Source organism: Rhinatrema bivittatum, chromosome 9, assembly GCF_901001135.1.
Source record: "Rhinatrema bivittatum chromosome 9, aRhiBiv1.1, whole genome shotgun sequence".
Classification (NCBI taxonomy): domain Eukaryota; kingdom Metazoa; phylum Chordata; class Amphibia; order Gymnophiona; family Rhinatrematidae; genus Rhinatrema; species Rhinatrema bivittatum.
Genome location: NC_042623.1, coordinates 163521713 through 163544859, shown reverse-complemented (window position 1 = coordinate 163544859; position 23147 = coordinate 163521713). Strand labels below are relative to the sequence as shown.

At 42.9% G+C, this 23147-nt stretch overlaps 1 protein-coding gene across 4 annotated transcripts in view; it reads left to right on the top strand.

Moving 5' to 3' along the window:
• Positions 1–23147, top strand: part of INPP5D (inositol polyphosphate-5-phosphatase D) — a 243623-nt gene that overhangs the window by 103182 nt on the left and 117294 nt on the right. For all 4 annotated transcript variants that reach the window (XM_029616170.1, XM_029616171.1, XM_029616172.1 and 1 more), the window contains 9 exons: positions 303–443; positions 7092–7179; positions 7922–8002; positions 8175–8246; positions 11759–11882; positions 12376–12482; positions 13924–14026; positions 16087–16283; positions 22929–23046. In XM_029616170.1, coding sequence (XP_029472030.1) covers positions 303–443; positions 7092–7179; positions 7922–8002; positions 8175–8246; positions 11759–11882; positions 12376–12482; positions 13924–14026; positions 16087–16283; positions 22929–23046 — 1031 coding nt within the window. The remainder of the gene's footprint in view (positions 1–302; positions 444–7091; positions 7180–7921; positions 8003–8174; positions 8247–11758; positions 11883–12375; positions 12483–13923; positions 14027–16086; positions 16284–22928; positions 23047–23147) is intronic.

Here is a 23147-nt window from a genome sequence, read left to right as displayed (position 1 = left end):
TGTAAATGATACTGACATGATGTTATTGGTACTGTAAAGAAAGTGGCTCTTGAAATTCTCTCTTCAACATAATGCTAATGGTCTAAGCAATAAGAGATCCTATAGATTTTTCCCTAGATGGCATTCGTGAGATTTTCTCTGTGGATGCTGTTAGTAGTACAATTTGGAAGACATTATCCTGTAGAAAACATAAATACAATGACTTCTGCTTTAGATAATACAGCATCTATAGGATTATTACATGTGGCAGGTTATTGCACGTAGGACAGTGCTCCTCCTGATTATGTTTCTCTGATTTGCAGTATTCCAGAAGAACATCTGAAAGCAATCCAGGACTACTTGCGGCTTCACATCACCTGCGATTCTGAAGTGGTGCAGACTGGTGCCAGCAGCCTTCCTCAGCTTAAAAGGCTACTTTTGACCCTCTGCAAAGGACTACACAGGTAGCAGGATCAAACTTAAATCCCTGTGCCACAGACATATATTGCCTCAATGGTGATGAGAAACCTCAATGAGTCTAGTCATGTAACAATAGGGCAAAGCAGTGGTGTGCAGTCAGGGCCTTTGAGGAATTCCGTGAATCCCTAGCCCATAGGTGTCGCTTCAGGATGACAAGTGCCACCACAAATGTATACATCAGATCATGTAGGGATAAACCAAAACCCTACTCGATCCGATCAACTGCATCACATCTAGCTACACCTCCCCCCCAATGGGCAGCAGGAGTCATGCTTATCCAAACGTCATTTCCTGCTGCTGTGGGGCTAGTCTCGCAGCTCTTTCCATGAGACCAGTGCCACGGCAGCAGGAGATGACGTTTGAATAAATGCGACTCCTGCTGCTGCCCACCCCACAATTTAGTAGGCTGCCGCAGAGCTTGTCCCGTGACTACTGAAGAGAGAGATCCGATGCCGTTCATGCCAGCAGACCTCAACCCTCTGGCGGCCAAAGAGAGAAGGAAGCAGTGGCCACCAATGGACCACATCCCGCTGACGGCCAAAATGAATAAGGATGCGGTGGGCGTCAGTGGACCCCATCCTGCTGTAGCCAAAGAGAGAAGGAGGTGCTGATTCCAAATATGAAGTAAAAAATATGCAATACGTCAAATTTTTTCACAAATGAGAAATGTTTGATTAAACTTATAAAGTTGAATTTCAAGGGTAATAAGAAGTTCTGAAGAAGCGATAGCACGTAATATATTTGTTTCATGCAAAAAACGAGTTTATCGTCTAACCAAGAGAGGAATAGTTGTGTAAATTTTAATTGTTAGGGAAACATTTTCTCTTTTTGGATGCTGTGGAATAGTTGTGATCAGGGTTGTCACGCTGTAAACACCAGCAGTTGTCTGCCATCATGTTTGTGTTCCATCTGCCTTGATATCTATGTTCCATGGTCTTGATGTCTTGGTGGAAGTGTTCTCCTTGTTCTTCACTCTGAAATATGCATGATAAGCTTTTTGTACAAAGTTAGATATATTTGTCCTTTGTTTGGGTGTTGTAAAACAACCACAAATGTAACAGAATATATCAGGATCATTCCGGCATCGTCCACGAACTATTCAAGTGTTAGATGTCATATTCAACAAAAACAGATTTAACAGAGTTAATTTGCTGCGACTTCTAAGCCTCTTGAACGACTGAATGCTGCCGTCGGTTTTCACATTGCTTATATAGCCATAAAATGCAGACGTTTAATAAGCAGTCTTCCTATTGGTTATACCGATTGCGTATTCAGCATGTCTTTCTGCGCATTCATTATCTTTTTGCGTATTCAGCATATCTAAATAATAATGTTACGTTATTGCTATAAGAGTTTGAGTAGACAGCGTTTTGCGGAAAAACCGGAAGTGACTGGAGGAAACGGATGTTATTTTTGGATTCAGCACACTAAAATACATAAAGATCACATGTTATCTTATAGTCAGCAAAATTGATGTAGACTACTGTTATGGGCTCCCCAACCCCACTTCTCCTTCTCCCCTGGACTCCTTGCTGCTGGACCAGAGCAATGGATGGGCAGCTCTCTTCTTCCATATGTCTGCTCTCCTCAGGGACAGCATCTGACACTCACTTCTCACTGGACCCATGGAGATCTTCATCGAGCTCAAATAAGGGTCATCTTCCTCCCATAGGAATACAGGCCCAGGGCGAGAGTTTTACTCTCTCAGATACTCTCTACTCTGCTGATGATAACAGGAACAGTTCATTATATTTAATTATCAAAATCACCACCACAGACTTTGCACAGCTTTGAAAATTGACCCCAACAATATAAATTACACACAAGAAGCAAACATTTTTTAGTAGAAAGGCTGTTCTAAAACAAGAGGTCATAGTATTGGATTCAAAGGGAGTGAACTCAGGAGTAACATTAAAATTATTTCTTCACAGAAAGGGTGGTGGATACATGGAACAGCCTCTCAGTGAGGGAAGGCCAATCTCTCAATATTAATAATATTAATAGAATTCACTAGAAAAGATAAGATAAGCACAAGAGATTGTTGGAAATAAAGAGAATGGCAAAGCTTAACTGGGGTCTATGGCATTACACCAGGAAGTAAATTGGGCAGGTCAATGTGCCTTACAGTTCTTCTCTGCCATCTTTAACCCTCTATTCTCAATATAGGCTATGGAGTAACGGGGCAAAGGCAGATTGTACCCTATCCAAACTGCATGCCACTACAGATGAGAGACTGGCCTTCCCTCTCTCTCAGCTCCTAACCTTCTGAATGAAAGGTTATCTGGCTGCTCTCCAACCCAACCCAGGACGGCATCACTGTGGCCGCTTCTAGAGGGGAATGCCATAGCAAATGGTTTCGTCCAAGACACTATTCTGCTTCTCTCAATATGTCCTCTGTTGGAAGGAGCATAGATCTCGTGTAGAGGCCATAGGCCCCTTTGTTTATTTCTCAGATTTTCTGTACCGCACAAAAAGAAATCTGGGCAGAGGACACACAGAAAGCAGGTACAATTTCTGCAAATACTTATAAGGTGACAGTAATGAAAGCAAAACAACCTGCTTAGTTTGGCTTTCATTATTGTGACAAACCACATGGATAAAATCTACCCATAGGGTTTGCTAGCCCACGGATAGTTTGATTGTTGCCTCCAAAGAGGGCAATTTTCAAAGGCTATTTACCCAGATAAATAACTCATTTTCCTGGATAAATCAGTTTCTGTAAACCCCCCAGCCTCCATGCATCTGAAAGTCCACACGTTGTTCTACAACATGCATACAGTTACCCACGCTGTATGGAGGCATTCCCCGGGTGGGGATAGGTAGGGGGAGGCAACAGCGCGTATAGTTTTATAGTTTCAAAACCATGGTGGTTGTTTGTCCATGGAAAAACTCCCCACAGAAAAAGCAAGTCCACATTTCTGCAAGTACGTTATCACCTCCTCTTCTCTACAGATTCTGCCTCTGTACACCCCAGCATTCCTTTGGCTTTGGCCACTGCTATGTCACATTGTTTCACTACCTTGAGTGTATCAGATATGATCACCCTCACTGGAGCACATTAGTATCTCTCCCCGCATTGTGTACTGCTCTTTTGGATTTCTGCACCTCAAATCAATTGGCGCTTTGAATTTGCAAACTGCTTCAGTACTGGGCTGCCCCTAGGTCTCCGGCCACAGTGCTGTGTTGATGTGTAAAACATATAAGCTCATGTTTACTGTCCAATAGGGACGGCAGGGGCTGGGATGGATGCCCTTACTATGGTGACCCCTGCTGGCCAAAGGAGCAATGCTGAGGGCAAGTCTCACAGGAGAGGGCACACATGTGCCACCTGGGTGTGTGTGTGTTATTCAGCATCTCAGGTGGGGTGTACAAAGAGCAAAAATAAGGAATACAAAAAAAATAAAAATGCATCTGTATTTTACTGTAACTTGATATTTACTTCACATCAATGGACACACATGCATATGTAATTCTTTCCAAATGATTTAAATTTTCAGTTTAAATGGCAGACATTGAACATGACAGTGTCTCATTAACTGACATTTTTAATTGACTCTGACTGGGTCAGTATTTGTGTATAGTTAGTAATAGGAGGAGTGAGATAAAAACAAGGCCATTTTTTAATATTATTATTTCTTTGCTCCCATTTGATCTGTGAAAGGGAAGTACAGCTGAACAGAGCAGAGCAGCCATCCGTAACAGTTGCTGCAAAGCAGTTGGATGCATGGACTTTCAGCAGGAAAAAACCTAACACAGGCATTTTCTTTAAGACTGTGCACCATCTTATCACTATTCCCGGTTTGGTGACCTCCAGGAGCCACACATAATTTCACTCTAATGCTTCTCTTGTGGAGGCCAGAGGGACATTCTGCATAAAGAGCTTGCTTCATCTCACAGTCAGGTGTCCAGTTACCTTGGCTTACTGTTTTATTTAGTAATGTGAGTTTTAGTTGGCTAAAATTGCTGTAATGCTGAAGGCAATTAGTGCATTAAAAAACCTTACATTTTTGACAAGAACAAATTTTGGATGTCAGTTGCTTATAAAAACTTGCTGAAATCTGCCATCTCTTAAGCTCAGCTAGTACTTTCTTTTCATCTCAGTCCCAGCTGGTACCTACTGTGCTTTTGTTTATTTGTCTAATTGGCTTGCTTTTCTGTCTGTGGGGGTAAAATATGCTTGTGTACTGCAAAAAAGGAACTACAACTGAAATCAAAATGAAATATTAACAGATACATATTTTGCAGTTTGCCTTACTGCTAAGGTATGTACAACTGCGTGCTTTTACGCACATACAAAATAATCTGAGTTTCAAACAAAAGATGCACACAAAGGGGTAGATTTTCAAAGGGTTGCGCACGTAAGATACGCGCGCAACCCCCAAAAACCTACCCCTGCGCCCCCCTGTGCGTGCCGAGCCTATTTTGCATAGGCTTTGAGGCCGCTCCGATTTCGGAGTGGCCTCGGAGGGAACGGAGGCAGGCTGCTCGGCTCGGCGCGCGCAGGTTGCACAATTGTGCACCCCCTGCATGTGCCGACCCTGGATTTTATAACATGCGCACGGCAGCGCACGCATGTTATAAAATCGGACGTAGATTGGTTCGCGCAGGTTGCGCGAACAAATCTGCGCCCTCAGTAAGTTTAAAGATTTGCCCCAAACTGTTTGAATATCAGGTTGTTATGCAGATATATGTATATATGTAATAATCCATTTCAAATCGATGGTAGAAATTAGAGATGTGCATCGCCCAAACCTTTTGGTTTGGGCTTCGTTTTCGGCCCGCCATGGGAAATTTTGTTTTTCCCGCAGTTCGGGCTTTTGTTTTTTGTGAGACCCAAAATACGGGAATTAGTGTGCACTGATGGGAGTTAACGTGCACTAACTCCCATTAGTGCGCACTAACCTGAAAACCAAATTTCCTAAAATCTTGGGAAAAATTCCTTCGGTTTTCGGTGACCCCAAACCAGGATGAATTCGTCCAAAACGATTACACATCCCTAGTAGAAATTACGAGTTATCAGCATGCTGGCTATGTGGGCTATTTTTGAAAATTAAAGTTATGCATGTAGATTCATATCGTACCCCCCATTATGCCTTTTTTTTATGTGCATCATCATCTTCATCATTTAAATATTTAATGCTTTTCTATCAGAAGAGCTCAAAGTAGTTAAATCATATTACATAGCAGGGACAGTATCTGGAAATGCATAGAAATATCATGTTGCTAAAATCTAATTTTTCTAAAATATCATCACAAAAGCGTCTGATGCAGATTCTATTAAAACAATAATATTTAATATAAAGAAATCTTAAATATGGAAACAGAAAGCTAATAAAGTATTTTATTGATCCACTGAATCTTTATGTGGGTGGGTGGGTGGGAGAGAGAGAGTCTAGTGGAGACCAGATGTGTGTATATGTGAAAGAGCAAGAAAGAGTGTCTGATTGGGACAGGTTGGGAGGGAGACAGAGAATTTGGTGGGGACAAGTTAAGGGGGGAGGAGAGAGGGAATGAGAGAGAGAAACTGGTTGGGATAGCATAGGTACCAGCTCTGTGGGTGCTTGAGTATCCTCAATATTGAGTAAACTCCTTCACTGTGTCCAGGGAGGCGTAATTTGAGTTTAGCACCCACAACTGTTTTGAAAAGTTGGGACAGTGTGGGAGAGAGTCTGGTGGAGAAAGGGTATTTATGTGGTGTATGAGAGAGAGACTGGTGGAGACAGTGTGGATCTTATAAATCTGGTGTACTTTTGTTCGTGCGCGCGTATTTTTTTTGAAGATCTACCTCAGCACCTAGTAACTTCATTGTATGTCCCCTGTACTTTTTGAAAGAGTAAACACCTGATTAACTTTTACTCATTCCACTCCACTCATTATTTTATAGACCTCTATCATATCTTCCCTCAGCCGTCTCTTCTCCAAGCTGAAGAATCCTAACCTCTTTAGCCTTTCTTCATAGGGAAATTGTTCCATCCCCTTTATCATTTTGGTCACCTTTCTCTGTATCTTTTCTAATTGTGCTATATCTTTTTTGAGATGTGGTGACCAGAACTGCATACACTACTCAAAATGAGGTCGCACCATGGAGCAATACAGCAATAATTTTATTTTCCGTTACTTTCCTAATAATCCCTAGCATTCTGTTTGCTTTCTTGGCTGCTGCTGCACACTGAGCAGAAGATTAACCCAGTGAGTCCAGAGTGATTATTTGGGCACATAAGTTACTCTTCTCCCAGGGACAACATTAAAGAGTCAGTCAGCCCTAACACTTGGAACCTGAAAGTTAATACTTTTCCCCCATAAAAAGAATCCACACGGTAGGGAAAGAGCCAAAAGGAAGAGCTAGCCAGGTATCCCTGCCCCAAAGACCTATAAATAGGTTTATGGCCCACCGGAGTGTGACTTACCTCCTCAGGTGGGGTTACATATGGAATATGTGAGTAGAGGCTACTCACCTGTGTTTATACTAATTTTTATGCACGTAATGTTTTGAATATCCACTTTTAAGGCTTTAGCGAATAGATACCATATTATTCTATTTATTGTGCAGGCTAAACAAGTTTATCCTGCACAATAACTGTTAGTGAATTTAAGTGAATCGGCCCCTTTGTAAGACCTGTTTCTGTTTCCAGTGAGGTAAGCCAGATCTTGCCCACCTTGGAGTCTCTACAAAAGGTGTTTGACCAACAGCTGTCCCCTGGATTTCGCCAGCGCTCCCAGGTGAGTCCTTGCAGAGATAGATCAGAAAGGAAAACTGGAGAAGGCTAACTGTGTCAGTGAGTACTGGATTTTGCAATTTTGATACAGACTGCAGGAGGAAGTTTGCATTTTTTGTTGCATAAGAATATTAAATGAAAGGCCTAGATCTTCCGTGTCTAAGGCCTAAGATCTTATTGATTTAATCAATTGTTTTGTAACTCTAATCTTCTGCCAAAGGTGCATGAACCCTCTTATATGTTGTCTTTAGCTTCCTCTGACCTAGGGCCTAGGCTCATAGGTATGTCTTCATCCATCTGCCCCTTCTCTAGCCTGATCTATTAAAGACCTAGGTGAATAAATGGAGAAAATAGCAATGTACTGAAAGCTTCCTTTTCTGTCCCAAATATATATTATCTGCAATACTCTGCCTTATATTGTATGTCACGGATGCCATTCCTTGACACTAGTGAACCTCTATCTGGTTATGGGGTCTGATCTTCAAGCTTCCAATACAGAGGAAAGAGAAATAATAGTTCATAACAATCTAAATCACAAAGAGAAACAAATGGTTTTGTTTGCTTAATTTACATTCTTGTTCAAATGTCATTATCTGTCTCCAAGTACCCAAATTTTTGCATGTACCCACATGCAGTTAAATGTACTTCAACTGTTACCTTTCTGCTGTTTCTGGGTAAGTTTCAAAGTTAACAATGAAACTGCCATTTTAAGTCTGCCAATTTTATATCTGTTTCAATCTTTCTAGTTGCTCAGTGAAGGAAACCTAACCAACACTGTGTCAAAGCTAAGTCAGCTGATCTCCCTCCTCTCTTCGATTGAAGACAAGGTGCGGTGGAGCTTTTGTGTAAAAAAGTCATGATTGCATACCATGGTGCTTTATCTTCATCCATTTCTATAGAATAATGAATTCCCCTCCTTCTACTACAAGCACAGGCATACACATTTATACTCAATCACTCTCTGCTATTATTTATTAAATCTGTTACTTTCTTCCTTAGGTAAAAATAGCTTTGATTGACGGCCCCGAAGTAACACATCGGCGTTCTCTCATCCCACCTATCACCTTTGAGGTAAGTAACATTTTTTGCAGCTATGTCCGTATCTAAAGCATAAAAAAAGTAAAGTAATAATTTTGCAGTACTGGAGGTTTCTGAATCTAGTGGTGTAATACTGCCATTTTCCTCAAGGCTGGAGGAGTCTTTGATGGAAATTCCTGAATAATGTCCTGCCATATGAGAATATAAGGACGCTCTAGTTTGCAGAGCGGAACGGCCTGTGTTTGGCTGCAGAGGAAGTGAATATAATACATGCACACTGGAGTTGGTTAAAATCCTTCGGCTATATCAGTCATCATCACTCATAATTTATTTATTATACACTTTTCCAACAAAAGAGCTCAATACAAGTTACAGCAAGTTTAGATTTAAAACAGCGTCTGTCTGTCCCAGGACCTTGCAACACAGCAGTGTTTCCTGACACCCCTGTTGAGAACTGCTGCCTTAAATTGTATAGATTATATGTTATGTGACCCTCACTTTGGCATATTGAATTTTACTTTTGTGCAAGGTCGTCTGGCTTCTGTAGTTTTACGTAAGCATAGCTATGACTTTTTGAATTTTATAACATTTCTTTTCTTATGCAATTTGCTTGGTTATCTCATTTCATTCTTTTAATTTATTCAAACTTGATTTAGCCCTTTTTGTTGTAGGCAACAAATCAGTTCATAAAAAAGAGGATAATCAGAATACACATAAAATCACAAAATGCAACAGATTGCTATACATAGAAACAAAATAAATTGGTTCAAAAGATGAACCCAATATTGATCCTCCCTGAAAACCGGGGGATTCAGTAATATTACAATTCCTTACATCAAAAGGGAAAGGTAAATACAATGGGACACCAGCTGCAACAGTCCCTTACAGACCTAAAAAGCAAAGAGCCTAATTTTATAAAACTATGAGGCACCTTGATTTAGATGCCTTAGGTGCCAGTTTAGGCTCCTATATTCTCAGCCACTTTTTAGGTGCCAAAAAATCAAGCTCCATATTGGAGTCTAAATCAAAATTTAAGGCACCTAAACTTAGCCACCTAGTGCTGAAAGTCAGCAGTAGGCCACTGAGTCCTCTCCCTCCCAAAACAAAATTAAATTGTGGGGCCAACAATCTCTGATTCCCTCTCTGCCTGGCAAAAAATAAAAAAACTAGCAGGCCGACATCTCCTTGAATCACCTTCCCACCCACAGATGATAAAACTGGAGTGTCCTCGAGGGAGCCCCTCTGATTCTCCCCTTCCAAGCCCCAGAAGCCTGCCTTCCCAACCCAAAACATTCTGTTACTAGGCTGGGAGGACAATCTTCCCAGCTTAACATTATCATTGCTCTTAAACTTGGGTGTCTAGATCATTTGAATATTGGGCTCAATATCACTAGACAGGGTGAATTTCCAAAATGTTAACGTGTATAAATTAGCATATACACATGTAAATTCTCTACTTGCATATTCTGTTTTGTAAAAGTCCAAATCTGCACATATATTCACTTTTGTGTGCACTTATACGTGCATAAATAAGGGGCAATCTAGAGGCATTCCGAAACAGGGGTGAAAATTTACGTGCATAAGCTGATATTTAAAAAGACATGCACATAGATTTGCCAGTAAACTTGTGTAAATGTGACACCTGCTAATGATTCTGGATATTAAATGGGTCTATTGTGAAGTACTGACTGGGTGGAAGGGCAGGCTGAAGAACCAGGAGGGTATCGATGACCTGGAGAAGAGCTGGGTGAACTGGTGGACGAACTGGTAAAACTGGTAATTTCCATGGCGTGTTTTAAAATACACCGATTTATACGGGCAAGTCCTACTTTATTTTCATGCATAAGATATGCATGTGTATATTTTTTAAATGGGTAGGAAAAATATGCATGTTCAGTGCATTGATATAAATTCTTTCAATGCATTGCATGTATTTGCGTATAAGCCCACATACGCACGGATGCTGCAGGATAGAGATGTGAATTTTATAAAGCACATACAAGAAAAAAGTAAAGGCTCATTACTTTAAGAAAACATTTAATGCTTTTTATGTTTTATTTGCTGTATTTAATGTTTATATTTTTACTGTATTTTAATGTATGTTTTTGTTGATTTTAATTATGAGTGTACTGCATGTAATCTGCTCTGAAAAAGTAATTGGAAGTAGCAGAATATAAAAGTTTTTAAATAAAGTATATTATACATGCAGATTATAAAATATTAGCATACATCTGCTCATGGCCATATACGCTCAAATATGCCACCGCTCTCATTTGTTTGAAAGTTATCCTCCCTGTATTCTTCTTTTTCCACAAATACCTAACTAACTAACAGGGTCATTTATCAAAATGCATTAGGGCATTATCGTGGGCATTAAGACAAATTTAAAATTAGTATCTGAGTGGGAGGAGTTTGGGTGAAGTTAATGGAAATGAGGGTTGGTTAACATGGCTGTGCGATACAGCCAGAAAGGTATTTATTGCAAATGCCGGTTCGGGAGGGAGAGAGAGAGAGTGAGAGAGAGAGAGAGCGTGCATCTGTGGAGGCTCACTTATATTTGAACTTTTTATACCACTGTAAGAGGGAGCATAATGAACTCAGGGTGAGGTTTGTGGGCTGAGGTGCAGTGGGTTTTTGGGATCAGTTTTACATGCACAGTCATATGTACGAACAGCACAGTTACCATCAGTGAAGATTTAATGTGATTTGGAGTGATGAAAGATGAAAGAAGAGTAGATTTTTACCATGTTCTCTCTACCTAGCTTGATTGCAGTTAGGTAGAGAGTGCATCAAGCTAGGTAGAGAGAACTTGGTAGAAATCTACTCTTCTTTCACCTGTCATCACTCCAAATCACATTAAATATTCACTGATGGTAACTGTGCTGTTCATATGTATGACTGTGCATGTAAAGCTGCCCCCCAAAACCTAACCCTCCCCAAAATTCACCCTAAGTTACTAGTGCCCCCTCTACTGTGGTATAAATAGTTAACTTTTTGGTGAGACTCTCACTCTCTCTTTCTGTCTCTCCCTCTCTCTTTAGCAGCCCAAACTGTAGTATGCAATGTGAAAATAACATGCAATGCAATAATGGTATTGCACATCATGTTAATACCTATGCAATGTAGTACCAGGAAAATTAGCCTAACCACACCCCTTTTTTTAAATCACAGGCGCTATTTTCACTATATTGATAGCAAAATAATGAATCTAGGTCTAAAGTCTCAAGATTTGGCTTGCTTTCTTTTTATAGTGGCTGGTTCTTGGTCTATGCCTTTGATCAGATTGATTCCTCACTGAAGCTGGATGGACAATCAAGGAATCAAAATCTCCATTAGGCTAGTTTTGAAAGATCATAGCATTTCTAGCCCTAATGTGAATAAATTGCACAGAAATTTTGTACAAACTGTTCTCCATAAATCCATATTATTTTTTTGGAATGAAACTGCCCTGCAGTTTCCTGTTCCTGATCATGTCTCAGTTATGATATATTCTGTGACTAGATTTGAGATGGGGTCATTGAACAGATCTTTCCTCTTTCCTGTAGGTGAAAGCAGAGTACCTTGGAATTCCTCAAAAGATGCAAATCAAGGTTGATGTGGAGTTGGGGAAGCTGATTATAAAGAAAGCAAAGGATGGCCCAGATGACAAATTCTATAACAATAAGAAAAGTAAGAGAACCTGATGCTCTCCCAACTGTTGTACAGATGCCTGCTTCCACTAATGGCATAAAAACAAAGCAGATACACACACAGGACTTATCTGGCTTAAGTAGCGGACGCTGGATATCCGGCTATGTTCAGCAGCTGCCAGTTACATGGATAAGTCACTTATTTGGCAAAGTTTTTAGCCGGATAACTTGTGGGCGAGCAATGGGCATATTGGAGTGGCGCTAGTTAGCTACATAACTTATTCAGCTAAATAGCAATATTCAGACTCAGCTGGATAAGTTATCTGTCTGTTAGACCTTCTCAATATTTCAGGTCTAAACTTTGACAGATAAGGACTTATCCAGCTAAGTAGAGAAATATCTCAAGTTAGCTGGCTTTGCTTTGAATAGCTACCCCATTATAGAGCCTGTGTACCCCAGCCATTGGAATCATATCCAAACACTGTTCAGATTATAAGGTGACTGAATTTCATTCATGAATCCCCATTTCTTAGTCTTGCAGCTGATTAAGTCCCAGAAGTTCCCCAATAAACTGGTGATTGTGACAGAGACGGAAAAAGAGAAGACACAGCGGAAAGAATATGTTTTTGCTGACTCCAAGGTATGTGCTGGGAGCAGGAAGAATACTGGCCTACAGGGTTCCTTTATCAAAAGCCTAAGCAGCTGAGGGAAATACACAGTGCCTAACTGCTGTAAGTTAATGTCTTGCAAGAGGTGCCTCTTATCATATAAGATTGTTCCTTTGCACAGGTGGGGGTGAGAGGACCAGAAGGTAGATGGTTCCGTTAGCCTAGACGTGAAAGAGTTAGATTTCTATTCAATGGTTGCTGGCTCTTGCAAGACATATGAACTCATTATAAAGCATCTACAGGTTTCTTATTTGTGGATATTTTGCAATACTTGCTTTGCTTTATCTTAAATTGCCTCCGAGAAAAGCTTCACCACTGCCTGCAGTTCTCCTCCTCCCCACCCCCCTAACATGTCTGATAACATGGAGAAATGTTATGAAGGGGATGGGAAGAAGAATAATTGCAACTCAGGTCATCTGACTGTTTGAAGGTCCCCCCGGTACTTTAATGATGTGCACAACATGGACTCAAATCATATGACACTAATGCCAGATGGTGTAGGAGTTCTGGACATTCCCTACGTGGCAGATAACATTAAAACAAATAGAGACGGGTCAAAAGATTGCGATGAAGTGCCAACCTGAATCCAGGGATTTTCTCACAGCTGTGGGTTTATCAGATTGCAGTCTCTGATCATGAAAATCTGATCCACTAAAACTGGGGCAGAAAGGGTTAGGTCCTTGATCTCAGAGGAGGTGATCATTGGTAATGCCACTTCTCTGGACATTAAGAGCCAGATTTCTCAATAGTATGAAGGCAGAGCAATCATAAAGCAAAAAAAAAGCCTTTGTCAGTTGACCTGCACAAACGTGACATAGCATATATTTTGCTCAATTCTGATTTCCTGCAATTTCTGGAAGGGAAAATATTAGTTCAGGTAAACAGTATGTAAACAGAACAAACTTAAACATCAAAGTGAAACATTCAGGTTACACTGCTCTGCGCTGTACAGTTCTGACACGCCTCTCTTTAAAGGTCAGAACGCACGCCTTCAGATCCATACAATTTATTTATCCCAGAATTTATCCATACTTAGCCAAATTACCCTGGGCCAACACACCTTATTTTTCTCGGTCAAAATAATTAATATTAAACATCGGTATACAATTTAAAAAACTGGAGTGTGTTCTGTTAAACACTTCCACTTTATCATTCAATTAGTTTTCCATAAGAGGCAGAAAAAGAAATCAAATTGCATCACTCTGTGCAAAGATCTACATTTGCAATTTTACTTATGTTTCTCTGATCCTTTAAATCTGTTCCCCCCCCACCCCCCAAGTGTGATTCTGAGGTGGGACATCAGTCCCTGACAAACTGCAATCATTCTCTCTCTTGGTACTCTGCTTGTGTATGAGCACTGCTATTGATGACAGGAAATTGACTTGGTTTTCCTGCCTATCCTTTCATCCACAGAAGAGAGAAGGCTTCTGCCAGCTTCTCCAGCAGATGAAGAACAAGCATTCCGGGCAGCCAGAGCCGGACATGATCACTGTTTTCATTGGCACTTGGAACATGGGTTAGCACGTCCCTCATTTGCAGAGCCTGCTCGGTGGAGGCCAGGTGTCCAGGCTCGTGGCAGAGCTGAGTTCTTAGATAATGCTTTATTTTTAATACATGCCAGAGCAGGAATCTGATCGTGTTTTTGGAGTGAGAAATCATGGAGCACGGCTTTGTGGAGCTAAATATTTTGAGCTTTTTTCGATTACCACAAATAATTACACAGATATTAGAATTAGACAGCTAAGCTACTATATTATTTTGTAAAATATTTTTATTTCCGCAGTACCTATGTACACAACTCTGTACAAAATAATTCATATAGTTATAATGTAATTATTTAAAAAAGAAGTTTACAGTCTAATGGCCTGTTTCACTAAGATTTTATTCATTCTGTGAATCAGACCTTAGGTTTGTACACAGGGAAGTGAAGTGACTTGCTCAAGGTCACATATTGGCTAAAGGAGTCAAATCAGGGTCCTTGGGTTTTATGCTAACCACGATGCTAAAATACCAGATTCAAAATGCGGTTTTTATTTCTGTCTAACTTATTATGTGGCTGTGCCTGAAACCTACCACTGCTGTAATCTGCAGGGGGTCACTCACTCTGCCATCAACTTGCCAAAGCCTTAAAGTGGAAGGCAACCTGCGACTTTAACTTAGGGGGAACCATGCTCTGTTTGCACTGACTTCTTCACGGAACCTAGATTAGATCAGTTGTGTTTCATTAGCCTACAAGGGCACCAGTGTGACGGAACCATGCTCATGATGAGACAGGCCTTGGATTCCATGTCCATGTCCATTGCCTTCTGGGTTTCTTTTCATAAAGGAGCCTACACAGTAAAGCTTAGTAGAGGCAATATTAATAGGGATTTCTGTGGTAAAGGAGAAAAAAAAAATCCTTTGAAAATTCCTCCCTCCCTCCCTCCCTCAGTATGTATAAAAGTGTGCCCACTGTTCATTTTGAAATCTGTGTGTGCTTTCCGGTGCATGCTTTCACCTACTCCCATGCAAGTGCAATTTACCAGGGTATTTGTGTGCACCAAGGAGTTTCCAGTTGAAAATGAGCTTGTAGTTCCGCCTGCAAGCACCACAGATATTATCAAAATAGTCCTCATTGTGCATTCTAATCATCTGTGAACACTTTGAGCAATTTCCTTGTGAGTCTGAGCTACATTTAGTGAATAGACTGTTAAGTGGTGTTTTGCTATGCACATTAACGGGTAGATTTTAAAAGAATGCACGCGCGTGTCCATGTGTGCACACTACCCGGTGCGCACACATGGACATCCAATTTTATAACATCGCGCACAGGTGCACGCATGTTATAAATTCAGGGGTCGGTGCACACAAGGGGGTGCACACTTGTGCATTCTGCGCGCGCCAACACCCGCAGCCTTCCTCAGTTCCCTCCCAGTCCGCTCCAATTTCGGAGCAGACTGGGAGAGAATTTCCCAACCTCCTACACTAAGCTCCCTTCCTCTTCCCCTAACCTACCTGCCCACTAGCCCTAACCTAGGCTCCCCCCGCCAAAACTTTATCTTACCTTTTGTGCCTGTCTCGGGGCAGGTGCAGGTTGCGCGTGCTGGCACCCTGCCGGCACGTGATCTCCCGGCACAGCGGCAAATGGCTGCTGTGCCGGGGGCCTCTAGCCACGTCCCACCCCGCCCCACCCCCTCCCCGCCCCTTCCCGAAGCTCCGGGACTTACATGCGTGGCCGGGCCTTTGAAAATAGGCCCAGTGAGCGTAAGGCCACCTACATGCGTAAATCCCCGGGATTTATGTGCGTAGGCCTTTTAAAATCTGGCCCTAAATTTTTAGGCTCATGCAAAAAATAATGTTTAGTATGCATAGGTCTCCATAGTTTCAAAGACCTTGATAAGAAAGTGAAGTCTTGTCGCGTCCTTTGCCACTCTTGGATGTGCTAAGAACAGAAACTCAATGAAATATGATAGCAGTCAGATTGCAGTGCATGTATGTCTGTGTGTTCACCTACATATAAATCTGTAGGGAGGGACTAAGAATCTCTTGCGGTTTCATGCAAAGTCATTTTGACTTGATTTGGTTCTGGTGCCACAGGTGATGCACCCCCCCCAAAGAAGATCACATCCTGGTTCCTCTCCAAGGGACAGGGAAAAACCAGAGATGACACAGCAGATTATATTCAGCACGACATCTATGTGATTGGAACTCAGGAAGATCCTTTGGGTGAGAAGGAATGGGTTGAGATCTTGACACGCTCCTTACGTGAAATTACTGGTACAGATTTTAAACTGGTAAGATTCCTGTTGGCAAGAAATGCCACCCATCGCTCTGAGAAAAAGAGAGATTTCATTCATTTTCAAAGGCAAGCTGGGTTTTGAGGGAGAATGTCTGATTTTAGAGATTTCAGAGGAAGTACTGGCATCCTGTGTATTTGGCAACCTTGGGACTGGCGTTTTGATTTGGCAGTCAGGCTGTGTTACAATGGTGAGGCCCACACTCATGTCATGTATCCATACAGGGCTATGTCATGTGGATGATATGCTGAGATCTGGAGTAGAAAGATAAACTACAGGCTGAACCTTGCTGGCAGAAAACATCACCGAAGGAGAATTCCCATTTCAGCCCTTAGTCAGCCAAATAACTTGGTTTGCCCATTGGGGCTGCCACAGATATATTCAATGAAATTTAGTTAACTTTCTTGCTGGAGGCACTTATTAACCCCATGCCACTGCATTCCCCCTCCTGCTGACACCCCACTGTGGCCTTCCACGGCTCCCCTCCATCTGCAAATGGACTTCGGGTCTATCTCCCTCCCTCCTCCCCCCCTCCCCCCCCCAAAGAATCCGGGTGGGTGACTGGGCCCACCCACTCCACAATCAGGCCTTCTAGGCTCCTGGAAATCAGGGTTTTCTGGCCCCTCCTGCTCCCCATCCTACTGAAAAACAGTCAGACTGCTCACCCCCAAATTCCCACTTGTTGCTATGTTGCACTGAATATTTGTCAGCAGGAGAGAGCTTGTTTCTCTCCTACCAGTCATAAAGCCATATCCAAAATGGTGCTGCTGACACAGTGACCCACACATCAAACCATGTGCGGTTTGACGCCGTAGCTTGCAGAAGGAAAACCAGCTCTCTCCTGCTAGCCAAGATTCCTGGGACCCAGATCAGCACGCAAGTGTGGATCTGTGGGCATTTTGTGGATTCAGAAGACCCGACGGTATTTCAGGGCATGTGGGTCTGGATTGCCAGCCACTTATATTCTAGAGGGATGGGGAGGGGTGGGGGTTAGACTGTGGAGGAACGACAGGGGAGGTTCCTCTGCACCTAAGCAGCCCTTTAGCTTTGGAAACACTGAATATGCAGAGCGCGATCTGCATTAGCATGAATTTGGTGTTTTTAATGTGGCCCAAATAACGCTGCCGCATTCTGCATCTTATTATTTTCAGAAACTGGGCCTTAAAAGCCAACTGGCAGGTAACCATGCTGGTTAGTACAGGGGTGCTCAAACCAGTCCTTGGGCTTCCCCTTGCCAGTCAGGTTTTCAGGATATCCCTAATGAATGTAGCATGAGAAATATTTGCATACATAGAAGGTAGTGCATGCTAAAAAAAAAAATCTCATGCATATTCATTAATGATAGCCTGAAAATCTGACTGGTTGGGGGGCCCTGAGGACCAGATTGAGTACCCCTGAGATAGTGCATAAACTCCTTAGGGGCGGATTTTAAGAGCCCTGCTCGCGTAAATCCACGGATTTACGCGAGCAGGGCCCTGCGCGCCGGTGCGCCTATTTTACATAGGCCTACTGGCGCGCGCAGAGCCCCGGGACTCGCGTAAGTCCCGGGGTTTTCCGAGGGAGGCGTGTCGGGGGCGGGCCCGATCCACGCGACGTTTTCGGGGCGGGGTGTAGCGTTTTGGGGGCGGGCCCGGGGGCGTGGTTACGGCCCGGGGCGGTCTGGGGGCATGGCCGCGCCCTCCGGACCCGCCCCCAGGTTGCATCCCGGCGCGCTAGCGGCCCGCTGGCGCGTGGGGATTTACGTCTCCCTCCGGGAGGCGTAAATCCCCCGACAAAGGTAAGGGGGGGGTTTAGACAGGGCCGGGCGGGTGGGTTAGGTAGGGGAAGGGAGGGGAAGGTGAGGGGAGGGCAAAAGAAAGTTCCCTCCGAGGCCGCTCCGATTTCGGAGGGATGGGAGGGATACGGCCGCTCCGAGGCCGCTCCGATTTTGGAGCGGCCTCGGAGGGATACGGCTACGCGCGTATCTACTAAAATCCAGCGTACTTTTGTTTGCGCCTGATGCGCCAACAAAAGTACGCCAAATCGCGCTTTTTGAAAATCTACCCCTTAATGAATTAGGGAACCAGAATCAACTGATTCAATTAATCCCACAAGGATTAATTTTAGTCGTCCTGGCTAGCCGTTATGACTTCAAGATCACTGGTCCTGTGGGCAGTTTTGTAGAGGGTTTTAGTAAATAGTGAATGTTTGGGAAAGAGGGTAATTTATTGATTGCATTCAAGTAAGAATCTATAAGATTTCAAATGCTCTAAAGGCCTGTTCACTAAACCTTTCCTCCCCAGAATGAGAAAAAAATACTTTGTGAATCAGGCCCTAAGTCACAGGTGACCAACTCTGGTCCTCGAGAACCACACAAAGGCTAAGTATTCAGGATATATCCACAATGAATATACATGAGATAGATCTGCTTGCACCGCCTCCATTGTATGCAAATGGGCCCTGAGTCTGCTCACCCTATTAGCGGGGGTGAGGGGGTCGGGTGGGCTGTGCAGACTTGCTTTCTTCCACTCACCCCTCCAGGGTGCATCAGCTAATAAAACAGATTCCAACCTGGTGTCTCTGGCTTAAATTTCTGGCTCTGCGTCATTTTTTGTTATCATTCTCTGTCCTTATCTCTGTTCCTTTCTTTGCTTTCTGTCTCTCTCTGGTGTCCTCCCTCATTTGTCTTTTCTGTTTCAATTCTCTCTTCTTTCCTTCTTTCTTTTTCCTTCTTCTGCTTTTGTCTTCTTTCGCCTCGTCCTGTTCATCCTAGCTGCACTGCTTTCACCATTCCTGCACTTTCTCTTCCATTCCTTATCCCCTTCCCTCCTCCATTATCATCCTGGATTCCTCCCCCCAACCCAGGCTGCTCTTTCTCCTACTCATTCCCCACCTTTTCTTCCTGCTCCCCTTGCTCTCATCTTCCCATAATTCATCTCGCTCCCCTCTCTACCCCAACTCATGATCTCTCCTCCCCCCCTACACACACACACACACATTCTTGCTCCCCTTTTCCTTCCACCCCTTTACTCTTGCTTTCTCCTCTGGCTGTCTCCTTTAACTCCTTCCACATTCTTGTTCCTTTCCTTGCTTGCCCCGCTCTTTTCCCATCCTTACTGTCTCTTCTGGCTCTCCCCACACTCTTGCTTCCCCCCACTCCTCCTCCTCTCGCTTTCTCACCCTCACACACACTCATCCAAAGTCACTCTTGCTCCCTCCTGTCATTGTTCCCTCCAAGCACTTCTCTTGCTCTCACCTCTCACTGGAACCCTACCCTCACCCCATGCACATATACAGGTTCTCTTGTTCTCTCTCCTCTCTCTCTCTCTGCCCCCCCCCCCACCACACACACACACACATATACAGTTTTTCTCCTCCTACCTCCCCCCTTTGGATCTCTCTCACTGACACAAACTTTGCACATTTTCTCTTCCCTTCTCCTCTCCATCTCCTTGCAGGACTGGTGACAAAAAAAAATGTTTCCCCAGTTTCTTGCTGCTGATTGGCTCTAGCTATCAAAATAAACCAATCAGCAGAGAATTTGGCAGCAGAGCTTTCTCCTGCCTCAGACTCCATTCTAGTGCTTGCCATCTCAGCACAGGCAGAGAAAAGAGGCTGCAGCTAAAAAGAGACGGCAGTTTCTAGGATCTGGAGATCCTGAGTGCTCTCCCGGAGAGCTGGAGTCAGATATTTAAACGTTTATTTATTTATTTCAAGGCTTTTCTATACCGAGGTTTAGCAGTTAGCCTTCACCCCGGTTTACAATCGAACAAATTGTTACATATAACGGTATAGTATACATCAAACTGATCGGGTAAAAAACATCTAACTGGAATTAAACGAATGAACAAGGTCAGGTCAAAAAACGTTAGAGCATTACTAGCTCGGAGGCATTTGTAAAACATAAATAACTATGCACAAGAATATATGGAGAGGGAAATTCCAGCGAAGAAAAGTTAGGGAGGGGGTAAGGGGGGGTCAGGCGGGGGGGGGGGGGGGTGAGGTAATAGGGATTAGAGTGCTCAATTTACTGGGGAGCTGTTGTATGTTTTATGAAGTTAGCCTACGCCATCTCTGAATGTTTTGCTGAAGAGCCAGGTTTAAAGTTCTTTTTTAAAGGATTTGTTGTCTGATATTGCGCTTAGGTATTGTGGTAGGGAGTTCCATAAGTGTGGCCCTGCAATTGAGAATGCTCTGTTTCTTGTGCACGTGAGTTTGGCAGAAGGAAGTTTTGGAATATCCAGGAGTAGTTTGCTGGAAGTTCTGGTGTGTCTCTGAGGTTTGTGTTGATGTATCATGTTGTAGAGTGCGTTGTTTTCTGTTTTGTGTAGACCGTTGTGCACTAGGGTGAGGGTTTTGAATTGGATTCTCTGGTCGATTGGGAGCCAGTGAAGACTTCTTAGCACAGGGGTGATGTGATCAGATTTTTTTTTTGCCAGTTAGGACTCTGGCTGCGGCGTTTTGTAGTGATTGGAGAGGTTTTAGGTACGATTTGGGAAGACCTAACACGAGCGAATTGCAGTAGTCAAGGCTGCAGAAGATAAGCGATTGAAGTACTGTTTGGAATTCCTGATAGTGGAGGAGTGGTTTTAGATGTTTTAGGACTTGCAGTTTGTGGAATCCTTCTTTGGTTTTGGTAGCGATGCTCTTTTTTAAGTTGAGGTCTTTGTCAATCCATATTCCGAGGTTCTTAGAGTTGTTTTTTATCTGGATGCTGATGTTGTCGATAGTAAGGGATTGTGTAATGATAGTTTGATCTGGGACATTTCTTCCTATGAGGATGCATTCGGTTTTATTCATGTTCAAGCACAGCTTTAGTTTGTTGAGCATGTTTCTTATTGCGGTTAGGTGGTTTGCTGCTGTGGAGAGAGCTTCTTCTAGTGTATTGGAGATTGGGATGATGAACTGGATGTCAACGGCATACATGTAGAATGAGATTCCGAGGCTGAAGATGAGGTGGCATAACGGTAGAAGGTATATGTTGAAAAGGGTTGCAGATAGAGCGGACCCTTGAGGTACGCCGGTTTCTAGAGGAATGGGTTTAGACGAGTTGTTGTTCAGTGATACCTTGAAGAATCTGTTCTGAAGGTAAGATGAGAACCAGTTGAGGGTACATCCTGTGAGGCCGATGTTGGCAAGTCTTGATATAAGACTTTTGTGGTCAACGGTATCAAAAGCCGCAGACAGGTCAAGTAGAATTAGAAGATGGTTTATTTTGTTGTCGAGACCTCTTAATATTTCGTTAGAAAGGTTGACGAGTAGTGTTTCTGTACTGTGATTTTTTCTGAATCCATGTTGTGCATCGTGTAGAATTTTGTTGTTTTCAAGGTGTTTGTTTAGTTGAGACAGAGCAGCCTTCTCGGTCAGCTTGGCAAGTATAGGCAGGTTAGAGATCGGACGGTAGTTATTCAGGTCTTTGGGATCTAGATTCTTCTTTTTTAGAATTGGAGTTATGGTAGCTGTTTTTAACATGGTTGGTAGCTCACCTTCATCGAGTGATTTGTTGACGATGGCGGCTATAGTAGGGGCGATTATATGAGCCATATCTTTCAGGTTGCGAGTAGGGATGGTGTCCAAGTCATGACGCGCAGGATTGATACTTTTTAGCATTTTTTCAGCTAATGTGGTCGAGATCGGGTTGAATTGTGACCATGGTGATATGTTCATTGACTCGGAGACTTTTAAGTCTCCGAGTCAATAACTTTTAAGTCTCCAAGTGGATAACCTGAAAATCAGCCTGTTTGTGGCTCTTGAGGACTGGAGTTGGCCACCCCTTCCCTAAGTGTTGTCTTGAAGTTATTTTGTACATAGATAAACCTGAAATTCTTTATAATTGTAATTATTTTGGCCTAGTAGTTTCCTGTTGTTCTTTTGGACTTTCAGCTTAATCAGAACTGACCTCTGTGCCTATGTGGCCAAGAGCCTTCATTTGCGACTAGCTGGGGTTTTCCCCTTATTTGTTTAACCCAATCAGGGCCATTGCAGTAGTAGTCCTTGGCCTGGAATCACAGACCTAGGCCGAGGACTAACTGATAGGTTCTGAAACTTAGTACAAGTGCAGTGTATCTCTAGCCAGCAGGTGTCATTGTCCGCCTGGGACTATGAACACTGCCTGCATGGCATCAGCCAGTCCAGAGAGCAGAAGCTGGGCTCAGGAATTCAGCCTGGGTCTTTTGCATGGCAGCACACTGAGTGCCACTGAGACACCCCATATTGACATTCCTGATTCCTGTATTACTGGTTCAGTCATGTAATTGAGAGTTTCAGGTTGGATTTTGTGGGGAAGAAGTGGGTGGTATTTCCAGTTGAATTATCATCTCTTCCCCACTTTTTTTAACATTGACTGAAAGAACTTTTCATAGTGCAGTGGAGGCCATCTCCAGTCCTCAAGAGCCACAAACAGATCAAGATATCCACAATGAATATGCATGGAATGGATTTGAATGCACCACCTCCATTTTAGTCAAATATATCTCATGCATATTCATTGTGGATATCTTGAAAACCAGGCCTGTTTGTGGCTCTTGAGGACCAGAGTTGGCCACCCCTGTCCTAGTGCATCACATTGCTTTAGCAGTTTCTAGATGTGTCTTGCACTCTTAAACATAAGCACACTTGCCATTCACAAGTGTAATATACCAGTCCTTTTCACTGTTTTCACAGATAACAATTCAGACTCTCTGGAACATTCGGATAGTTATCCTAGCGAAGCCTGAGCATGAAAACCGAATTTTTCATATTGGGACAAACACAGTAAAAACAGGAATTGCCAACAGACTTGGTGAGAAGGAGATATTCAGTGTTAACTATTGTGATTGGGCTTCATATTGCCACAAGTTGCTGGTGATTTCTTACATTTTTCACAACAGCATATTTATTATT